The following is an 11,552-nucleotide window of genomic DNA, read 5'->3' as shown; positions in this document are numbered from 1 at the left end:
AGAGAGCTGAGCCCTGTACTCCCTCAGTTCACTGCAAGTCCCAGAGCTCCTCTGTGAGAGCTCAACGTACCTCAGTCAGTCACAGACTTGCAGAAGCACAGAACAGAGTAATCTGTTCTTTGTGGCCACAGGTGAAGAGAGGTCATAGATTAAGGTGCAGAAGAAACATTCAGGTGAGACAATAGAAACAAACCCAACATTTGACTTTGAGGGCAGGAAAGCACTGGCCTGGCCTGCTTCTCTGGGGCTCTTTACAAGATGTCTTCCAGAAATGCTAACGGTAGAGCCGGGCCTGCCTTGGGGCTGTGGAGCAGAGCAGATGACTTCACGAGTCCCAGACAGTCTGTTCCTGTACGATTCTGCCCTTGTACCAGCTAATCTCCCTGTACAACCCACTGGCTGTTTTGCGTCTTCTTGACACCTGGGAGTTCCTGTGGTTTGTAGAGAAAGCTGTTTCACTCAGGACACCTCGAGTCCACTCCTGGCAAGGTGACCCCACAGCAAGAAGGATGCTGCAGGCAAACATCTGAAAATCGTTAACTGCAAACCAACATGCTCAACATGATCTCTTAGAATTTGAACGTCTGCCATCACTTCAAAGGTCTCCACTAACCTTATGTTAGAAGTTACCAAAAATATTTTGTCATATGTTGAACCAAATTAAAAAAAAAATATTTGCAGAAATGGCTGTCATCACTGGCTCCTTCCACTGTTTTTCTTCTACAGGCTAAACAAAAAGGATATTTTTCTCTTCACTAACACTAGGGATAGAGTCAGCCCTAATTACATTCTACCTTTTGGAAACAGAACCTTCTAAAACTTTTGGTAACATGCAGTGACCTGCATTTGAATGAACTTAGCATGCCCTCAGTATCTGCCCTTGCATAGCAGCTGCTGTCTCAGACCTCACAGCATTTGTTTAAATTATTTCTTAATAGATGTGGAACATGTAATGTTGATCACTGACATGGAAAGCTCATGGTTCAATTAAAAAGCAGAGTCCTTGCCCCAAACATGGTGCCTAAAAATAAACACACAAATCTTGGCAATTTGAAAGCAGAAAGTTTTAGACAGAAACAGAACCAAAAAATGGGCTCATACTAATAATTCACTAGTGGCTACAGTTTGAGGAAGCTGTTTATTTCAACAGGTGCTAGTGGTTACAAGCAATCTCCTAAATTCCTCTATAAATTGGCCACGTAACTTTTTGAGGAGGGAGGTAAAAAGGAGTCAGGATTTCAGACAGTCTGGAATCCAGAAGTAGCCACATGCACCTCAGCCAGCTTTTGTGCAGTGTGCAGAGCAGTGGGAAACTGGCAGAGGAGGGACATCTCCAAGACAGATGAGCAACAGACCTCAGATATGGGACATGCAATGGGTTACAGCTTCTTTAGAGCAGCCTTTAGAGATACTGAAGCTGTTTATTATAAAAGTCTGGAGGCATCTGAGAGTAGAGAAGCGTAATGTCATCAGCTAGAAGCTGCTATTTGTAAGAGAAGACCTGAAGACAGACTGGAGCTACCCACTGCCCTTGGGACACAATTCTGCAGTGCAGGCATGAGGTAGAGCTTAGAGAAAAGCCATGCAGCCAACATCTGAGTTGGGTGAGGAGGAAAAGAAGTGCAGTCACTGGCAAATGACATGAAAGAGCAAATGGAGACAAAAAGGAGGGATGCAGCAGGAGGATGAACTATCATGAAGAACAAAAGGCTGCACCAGGATTTGCTCTTTTTGTGAAAGAAGGTGAGGGAGACTCGTGACACCTATGTCTCATCTGGGCCACTCTTCTGATGGTTACAATTGTGTTTGCCCAGTACTGAGCTGGCCTATGCTATAGCCTGGTGAGCAGACTGAACCACAATGGTTAAAACACATAATGGAGGAGTCTGGCAACAAGCCAACCAGTAACACCACATCCCAGCCCTTCTTTACTTCATACTGCAGCAAGTGGTGAATCCCAGGGCATGCTCGGATTGTAGGCCAGCAGCGCAAGGAGCAGGCTGACTTACCTGAATCGCATCCTGCAAATCCATATTCATGCAATGTCCTGTCCATAACACCACGAGGTATTTAGCAATGCTGCATACAAGAAATATGCAGTATGCAAAGTCTAGCGTGTGAGAAAATCTAAAAACCAACCCAGCCAATTAGATCTTGAACATCTTAATAAATTATTGAAAAGCTTTATAAACAAAAGAGCTTTTAAGAAAGTGTGTGCATCATCTACCTTGGCTGAAGAAAACAAAACCACAACGTAGCATAGATCAGCAGTTACTACTCCTGGGTTTTAAAGAGTTAGCATTCCAACTTTGTAAAATACATTAAAGCATCTTCTTCACACAAAACAGAATTCAGACCTGCTTTGTGTGCTACAGAAACAGCACTGCTGCCCTCTTCAGAAGCGCACACAGAGGCTTTGGCACATGAGTTATTACCACCAAATGTATCTAAATTAGTTTCCTTTGATGAATTCAGAAATGCAGTCTTTTCAGAGTTCAAGCCATTTGTAGTCTCAGGCTCATCCTGAATGTCTGGTAAGGAGGAGGTGTCTTCTACTAACCCTTCTCTTGAACAAGCCTGAAAAGGTGGTTTAGATGTTGGCAAAACACTGGCAATGCTTTCTTCCTCTGATACACCACCTGTGGCTGAGCTGGAAGACCCAGAAGTAGCCTGGAACTCCACTCTACCGTTTACAATGAAGTCATCTTTCCATCTCTTAATTGCCTCCTTCTGCTCCTCAGGGGTCAGTCTGTCAAGGTGCTTGGCTCTCACCACCGGAGACATAAACAATGTTCCTTGGAGAACTCTCAGCAAGTATCTGCAAAATAAACACAGTTTCAAATAAGCTCTTTAGAAGCAGACTCAAAACTGTTTCAAGCAACACTAATGGAAATCAAACACCATCAATTAACCCTGAGGCTGCAGCAGCCTCTGAAACAGTTTTTACAGGTGCCATTTTGTAAACATAAACTATAAGGCCAGCAACTGCACCAGAACATGTTTTAAAACTGGCATTTTCAAAGACAGATACCCATCTCAGGTGCTTCTGTTTTTCTGTCCTGAACACAGTTCTCCTACAGACTAGTTACTGCAGCCGTGTGCACTTGCCAACCTGAATGAAGGGCCAGGGTCCCAACTACACCGAAAGTGGAGCATTCTGCCTGTAGTGTTAGGCCCCAGAAAAAAGGCATCAAAATCAGCATGCAGTTTAGAGTTTCCTTGGCATGTCAGTGCAAATATAAGATGTTAAGTGCCACTGTGGAAAATATCAGGCCTAGAAAAATTCATGCTTCCAACTGAGCAGCTGTTTATCACTGCTGCTGCACACTGATATAGCCCTGGAAAGCTGGGAAGAGTAGGCAGAGCATCATTCTAAAATTCTTAACTTTTGCAGAAGCCAGAGAATTTACCAGAAGCAAGAATGAATATGAAAGCAAAGGCCAAAGAAACAAAGCATTATATGCAGTAACAGGAATTCATAGTACAAGTGATGTTCCAGAATTCATGTAATAACTGACTTAACTGGCAACTTAGGTTAGGCAAAGGTTTAAATCAGTCTTCTGCAGTGAATTTTCAGTCAACAAGGCATCCAGCATGTGTCCCTCTGTAGGAGCACTGCTCCTTAGAAACTCCAGTGAAAGTCCCAATCTCACTCCCTCAGGCTAGAAGGTACAGAGAGCACCCTTTATCTTCAAAGTCCCTGCTGAGTGGTGGATTTTCAGTACCGTACAAAAGTACTTACATCAGAACTAAGCAAGGAAAAAAGGTATGTGTAACAGCAGTGGTTCTCTAATAGGCACTTCTACTACAAATCACTGAAGTAGAAAAGCTTGAATTAGCCACAACAGCTATACATCTTCTGAGGTATTGGCATAGGGAAGATGCAAACGATTCAAGACATTTCATTGGTAAGTCTAAATACTTTGCATTTAATTCACCATGAAAAACACTGTCTTCTTAAAAACTGAATACCTGTACACTGGAAGCAGTCACTGAGCTGAAAGCTCTCTCCTGCCTAGGCTCTCTACAGCTCTACCAGAAGGCCCTAGAACAATATTTATTCATTTGTCGTGTGAGATAGATTTACTGTGTGTGCAAGAAAAAGCTCTACTGTTACCACCTGCAGCCACGTGGAGAGCAGGGATGGGGAGGGAAGAGCATGAGTGTTTCTTGCACCTCACCATTTGTTCTTCTGCTGAACTGAAGTGTGAACCAAAGAGATCAGTCATGATCTCCAGTGAGTGCGGCAAAACCCTGGCCAACATGCTTAAGACACAGACTGGGACATGCTCAAAAAGGCCTCTTCAGGGATCTGCTTGGCATAGCCACATGAGGTAAAGCCCTCGAGGGAAGAGGGGCTCAGGAAAGATGGTTGATATTCAGGGATCTCCCCCTCCAAGCTCAGAAGTGCATCCCGATCAAAGAGGAAGTCAGATAAAAACACCTGGAGGCCTGCATGGATGAACAAGGAGCTCCTGGACAGGCTCAAACACAAAAAGGAAGCCTGCAGAGGGTGGAAACAAGGACAGACAACCTGGGAGGGATACAGAGAAACTGTCAGGGTAGCCAGGGATCAGGTCAGGAAGGCCAAAGCCCTTACAGAATTAAATCTGGTGAAGGACATAAAGGGCAACAAAAAAAGCTTTTACAATTACATGAGTAATAAAAAGACTGGGGAAAATGTGGGCCCTCTCTGGAAGGAAAAGGGAGACCTGGTTACCAGGGATATGGAGAAGGCTGAGGTACTCAATGATTTTTTTGCCTCAGTCTTCACTGTCAAGTGCTCCAGCCACACCACCCAAGACACAGAAGGCAAAGGCAGGGACTGGGAGAATGAAGAACTGCCCACTGTAGAAGATCAGGTTCCAGACCATCTAAGGAACCTGAAAGTGCACAAGTCCACGGGACCTGATAAGATACATCTGCAGGTCCTGAGGGAACTCGCAGATGAAGTGTCTAAGCCACTATCCATCACTGCTGAGAAATTGTGGCAGTCTGGTGAAGTTCTCACTGATTGGAAAAGTGGAAACAAAAGCCCCATTTTTAAAAAGAGAAGTAAGTAAGACCCAGGGAACTACAGAGCAGTCAGTCTCACCCTTGTGCTCAGCAAGATCATGGAGTGGACCCTTCTGGAAACTATGCTAGGGGACATGGAAAATAAGGAGGTGCATGGCTTCACTAAGGGCAAATCATGCCTGACAAATCTGGTGGCCTTCTATGATGGGGTTACAGAGCTGATGGATAAGGGAAGAGCAACTGATGTCATCTACCTGGACTTGCACAAAGCATCTGCCATTGTCATGCACAATATCCTCGTCTCTAAATTGGAGAGACATGGATTTGATAATAGCTGGACCACTCAGTGGATAAGGAATTGGCTGGATGATTGCACTCAGAGTGGGGTCAATGGCTCGATGTCCAAGTGGAGAGCAGTGACGAGTGGTGTTCCTCAGGGGCTGGTGTTGGGACCAGGGTTGTTTAACATCTTTGTTGGTGACATGGACAGTGGGATTGAGTGCACCCTCAGCAGGTTTGCCAATGACACCAAGCTGTGTGGTGTGGTTGACATGCTGGAGGGAAGGGATGTCATGCAGAGGGACCTGAACAGGCTGGAGAGGTGGGCCCCTGTGAACCTCATGAAGTTCCACAAGGCTGAGTGCAAGGTCCTGCCCATGGGTCAGGGCTATCCCCAGCACAAATATAGGCTGGGTGATGAGTGGATTGAGAACAGCCCTGAGGAGAAGGACTTGGGGGTATTAGTGGATGGAAAACTGATCATGAGCCAGCAATGTGCACTTGCAGCCCAGAAAGCCAACTGTATCCTGGGTTGCATCAAGAGAAGTGTGGCCAGCAGGTTGAGGGAGCTGATTCTCCCCCTCTACTCTGCTGTCAGGGGACCCCACCTGCAGTACTGTGTCCGGCTCTGGGGCCCCCACATAAGAAGGACATGGAGCTGCTCAAGTGGGTCCAGAGGAGGCCATGAAGGTGATCAGAGGGATGGAACACTTCTTCCTTAAGGGAACAGGCTGACAGAGTTGGGGTCGTTCAGCCTGAAGAAGAGAAGGCTCAGGGGACACCTTATAGTGGCCTTCCAGTATCTCCAAAGGGGACCTACAAAAAAGGTGAGGAGAGACTTTTTGCAAGGGCACGTAGTGACAAGACAAGGGGTAATGGCTTTAAACTGAAAGAGGGTAGGCTTAGATTAGATGTATGGAAGAAATTCTTCACTGTGAGGGTGGTGAGTCACTGGAACAAGTTGTCCCAAGAAGCTGTGGCTGACCCCTTCCTAGAAGTGTTCAAGGCCAGGTTGGACGGGGCTTTGAGCAACCTGATCTAGTGGAAGGTGTCCCTGTTCATGGCAAAGGGGGTTAGAACTAGATGATCTTAAAGGTCCCCTTCTAACCCAAACCATTCTGTGATTCTGTGACTCAAATACTTGGTGGCTATTGCAGGCACCTACAGCCACAGCCCTGCCAGTTTTCCTGCTGGCACTATTGACTACACAGGCAGCCTGCACTGCAGCACTTGATCCAGAAAGGGTGTTCAAACCATGCCTAACGATATAAAGAGACATCAGGTGAGGAGGAAACAGAAATTATTCTCCCTTACACTTCTCTCAGTATCTGTCTGTGCAAGTCAGTTTCAAGTCCCACTCTTTCTGAAATGATGTGAGCGGGAAGGAAAGAGACATAACACAGAATAATAATAAATTAGCACTGGAGGCACTTTGCTAATAGGCTGCAGACTTGAGTTAATGTTCAGCCAGTGAGTGAAAGGCTGTGGGTAATGAATAGAGCTAGACCAAGTTTGCTGAAGTCTCTCACTGGTTTTCACACACTTTGTTTTTCTCTGTTGCCTCGCTCAGGTGTCTCCCTGCTCAGCATGCTGTGTCTGAGACCTCCAACCAACACTCCTGCCTTTCCAGGGTGAACGAGTTACTGAACCTGGAGTTACGACTTCTTCCATGATGCAAAACACTTAAACATTAGGCACAATAAAAACACAACTCAGGACCCCTTGTGAATCTAGTCAGCGTGTTTCCACCTCACAAAGAAGCCTGTACATGCATTCTTCATTCTAAATATTCTTATATATATTCACGACATAAATTTCAAACAGAAAAGGGTTTCACAAACACAGACTAAGCACAGTACTTCTATGTATAGTATGTGTTCAAATTTAATCCCTCATTTAACTCATTTGTATATAAACTCTATGGTTACAAAGATTACTGTTTCTTCCCTCCAAAGATAATATTTAATATAACATAAATAACTTCATGTAATATACATCACAAAATACATTTTTATTTACTGACATTTACTTTGAGAACATGTCACTAAAGAGCTGTCCTCACATGGCTTGGTCTGGTAGAATTATGAAATTTTCTTTACTTTGGGGGTTGTGGGAGTAGGAAGACCTCTAGCCAGAGAGATTTACAGCGTCACTGACTCAAACTAATTTTGTTAACAGCAGCAATCTGCAACTATAAAACAGAAACGCACCTGGGTAGCAGAGCAACACAAGTAGTCAGGATGCAAACTAAGTAAAATACTGGGTCTGTCATGTGCTTTTCCATGATCCAGTAAGAATTTGATGGTTGGTTGCGGGTTTTGAAGGTTGCCCCAAAAGCCAGAGTAAAGACAAAGTAAAACAGGATGCTGCCAATTATAACTACGGTATGTATCCAAGTCTGCAATTCAGAAAAGGAAATAAATCAGATTGAAGCTGTAAACAGAAAGACCTGTAACACCTGTATGTGTGTACACATGCATGCATGAACATGCACATCCTCTTCCTCCAAGGACAGCTGCTTAATCTAACAGAGGATAGTTCTGTTCAGATAATATTCCTAATTTTATACAAGACATTCCAGGAAGAATGGAACCTTCTTCCTACAGTTCACCACATTCAACCCAGCCATTTAATGGGTTTTTTTATTCTACTAAGTGCTTAGGTTCTGACTCCTTTGTGAAAAGCATTTTTGTGCCATTTGCCTTAGATGACCACCTCATTGTCCAGCAGCAGAGAAAACAAGCAAATGGAGGTGAGATCTTCCATGACACCACCCTTATATATCTTGCTCAAGACACTGATGAGCTGTTCTACATTGGAGTTTTATGTAATTTTATATCTAAACGGCTATAATAGTTACTATGGAAACAACACTGTCATTGACCTGACAGCTTGCCAACATTCAAAAATGCTAAATAAACCCCGTTTAAGTAATGTTTTCCTATTCAGTGTGGATACACTCATGCTACTCATATATTCTCAGTAAAGACATGTTTATCGCTGCTGCCACGCTCCCAAAAGAACAATGAAAAGACTGAATCACAACTTGAAATTTCATCCATTATGAAAAAATCTTTAAAAATATTTTTAAAACAGAGAAAAAATAAAACCCCTTAAATTGTGTCCTTCTACTATAAATAGTATTGTATTTTCTTTAAACTTATGCAAAATAGTCAAGTATTACCCTTGCAAGGGGTGTAAATTTATCCAAACTAATGCAGATGCTTTAGTCTGTGCAGACTAAATTAAAAATTGAAATAGCATTTCTGTAGCATATTGGTTCTCTAGTTCTGGCACCAAAATATACCTCTGAATTGTTTATCCTGGCAACAGAGCAGATCATCAGTTCCAAGCATTTAAAATCAACATTTCACATTGTTGTCTTTGAGATGAAAGCTTTGGGAACTAATGAGGCTCAGCAGATCACTGGTTCGTTTTACCATCTGCAAAACTAAAATGACATCCCTAAAACCACTATACCCTAACGAGGCAGTGTCCTTTCACTAGTTACAAATAATTCTGGGGCCAAATTTTGTTAAATTTTAGTCATATCAGTAATTCTATTGGGTCCAAGGACAGGTGCATTAGGAGAGCTCACGAACGAAATATTTAGGTTTTGTCCCTTTTATACTGTTTCTGTTTAGTATGTGAAGCTCTTTCTTCAGTTTAATTTTAATGAAAGCTATATGCACATACTCTGTTAGGAATACACCCTTCTGAAAACAAAGTACTCACCACAGACTTGCACTCAATGAGAAGGTGAAACAGTATTATGAAGAGCGCTGCTGTGTTTATAGGGTTTCCAAAAGAAAAAATGTCTATGTCTGAGCCATAGTAAGTCTGTAAAGGAAGACAGTGGTTAGTGAAATATATTCTTTATGTATAGTCTAACACATGAAGTGACATGAATAGTTTCAATACCATACATATTTCCATGCATACAGTTCAGCTCAGTTCCAGTGATGATCCTGTTAGTATATTTATATATAAGGAAGTAAAACCAAATTAATTTTATTCTCTAACTTGCCTGTGTTTTTAGTATGTAAAAATGTATAAACGTATTGCATATCCAACACTTACAAAGTAAGGCACAAAAAAGCAAACGAGACTTTGGTAGAAAGCATCCAGCAAGGTCATCCAGAAAGTTGAAGGCAAGTAAGCCTGTAAGAAAAAATAATGCCATTGAAACAAACTGAACAAACTGCTGCATCCTTAATTAGCATTAATTTGGATTTGGAGAAAGATTATCTACAAGAGTAATTCCAGTTAGCTTCCCAATCAAGAGGCATCTTTTGTGTTATGATAATAAGAATAAAGAGCTCACTACACACATGTAGCTAACTGTTAGTATTTAGATCAGAAGGCAGATCTGCAAACTCTGATCTTAGAGTTGTTTCTGCCAGAACAGACCTACCAGAGCCTTACCTAACTGAGTACTAATGAAGGGAGAGGGGTAGGGGACAGTGAATTACCCTAGCAGCTTATGATTACTGAATGCCAAGTCCCAAATTTCTTCTATCTCTACCCCCTTCTTTTTGGTACATGTGCTTCTGCCTCTTAATTTGTGCTGGTTGTCTCCTCTGTGCTGACTGGACTTCTCTGTGTGCTAACTTAACTCACTAGAATGTGACAAATCAATTCACTTTTCCACTGGAATAACACGTTGCTGCTGTGGTGAGTTAAACCAGCTCCTGGAAGGATCTGATGGGACAAGTGAGCTGGCACAAGGAAGGTAGTTTACCTATGTGGATGAAAACAGAGAACAGGAAGAAAAGAAGGGAGAAGAGGAGAAGGAAAGAGCCTTCCTCACTCTGGCAGCAAACTGCTATGACAGCTCAACTGCTTACAAAACACAGCTGGACGTGCCCTGGCTGAGATACATCCCATTCCTTCAGGCACTAAATTGAGACACACAGGTGAGCAGCATAGTCACCCAAGACTTCCTCTACAATTAGTGAAGAGAGATGGGTTTCTTCAATAAGCCATTCAGTCCTTTCAAAAACTGAACTGCTCTCCAGAGGTGGTGTGGGAACCTTATCTTCTTATTTGCCTGTCAGGGAAATGCTTTAAATTACTGAAGAATCCAAGTTACTGTCCATTTTCATAGCTTGTACAGAGCTGTGCACTTGTGATGTCATGCTGCAGTATTGTGATACTGTATCTTTTAAAGGATTTCTCTTTCTTCTGTACTACACTTAATTCAAAGCAATTATTTCAGTGTGTTTCCATGCAAGAAAGGAAATTATATACTACGTAACCACACCAACCACAGAGCAAGTCAATGCTGTGCTGGATGAAAGTGAAAATCTCTTATAAAGCTTAAGGGAAAAAAAGGGGAAAAACTACTGTGTAATGCAGTAATTCTGATTACATTGCCTCAAAACCTCTATTGCAGTTCAGATCATTGTATATATCCTGAAGATCAAAACAAAGGGCCAAATCCTGAGGCCATGTAACCTTTACTTAGTCAAAACTCTGTGACTGACAAAGCACAGACTTTCTCCAGCCAGTGTATAGAGGCTTGGTTCAGTACTGAGTACTTAGTTTTGCAAAAATATCATAAACCAAGAAACATAAAATATTTGAGGGTATGTAAAAAGAAATGTAAAAGTCCACAAGTGAACAAAACAAATTGTCCTTTCTCTCTATGTCCTTCTTCCTGTCTAGACTTCTGCCAGGTTATAAAGATGTTTATATGTTTATATGTTTTTCTTTCATCTAGACTTCTGCCAGGTTATAAAGATGAGACTGCACAACTAGTGCACGTTGTAGCTCATTTTTTTAATAGCATTTGTTAGAATAGAACAGAATAGACTATTTCAGTTGGAAGGGACCTACAACAAACAACTAGCCCAACTGTCTGACCACTTCAGGACTGACCAAAAGTTAAAGCATGTTATTAAAGGCATTGGCTAAATGCCTCTTAAAAATTGACAGGCTTGAGGCACTGACCACCTCTCTAGGAAGCCTCTTCCAGTGTTTGACCACCTGCTCTGTAAAGAAATGCTTCCTAATGTCAAGTCTGCTATTGAAAGGCTGTGATCATAAAGAAAATGGTTTTAGGCTACTCATATGCTCAGTGTTTCCTGTCTCTGGGCTACTAGTATCTATTCCATCTCAGGCTTTGTATGTCACTGCCTTCAATTGTCATAATAAAAATATTATTCTAATTGTTAAATTAAAAAAAAGATAAAGTTAAAATTATGCTAGAATTCATGCTAAGCAAAGCAGAAACCAGGAAAGAGCTTACTGATTTA

General features: G+C 42.3%; 1 protein-coding gene across 6 annotated transcripts in view; it reads right to left on the bottom strand.

Moving 5' to 3' along the window:
- Positions 1–1,124: 1,124 nt before the first annotated feature.
- Positions 1,125–11,552, bottom strand: part of ATP10D (ATPase phospholipid transporting 10D (putative)) — a 53,129-nt gene continuing 42,701 nt past the window's right edge. For 5 of the 6 annotated variants that reach the window (XM_026846684.1, XM_026846686.1, XM_026846683.1 and 2 more), the window contains 4 exons: positions 9,376–9,456; positions 9,031–9,135; positions 7,506–7,693; positions 1,125–2,818 (listed from right to left, as the gene is read on the bottom strand). In XM_026846684.1, coding sequence (XP_026702485.1) covers positions 2,296–2,818; positions 7,506–7,693; positions 9,031–9,135; positions 9,376–9,456 — 897 coding nt within the window. In that variant the 3' untranslated portion in view covers positions 1,125–2,295. The remainder of the gene's footprint in view (positions 2,819–7,505; positions 7,694–9,030; positions 9,136–9,375; positions 9,457–11,552) is intronic. The other variant, XM_026846687.1, reaches the window with a different exon arrangement.

Source organism: Athene cunicularia (assembly GCF_003259725.1).
Source record: "Athene cunicularia isolate RWA chromosome 4 unlocalized genomic scaffold, athCun1 chr4_part1, whole genome shotgun sequence".
NCBI classification, from domain to species: Eukaryota; Metazoa; Chordata; class Aves; order Strigiformes; family Strigidae; genus Athene; species Athene cunicularia.
This window is presented reverse-complemented; position numbering and strand designations above follow the sequence as displayed.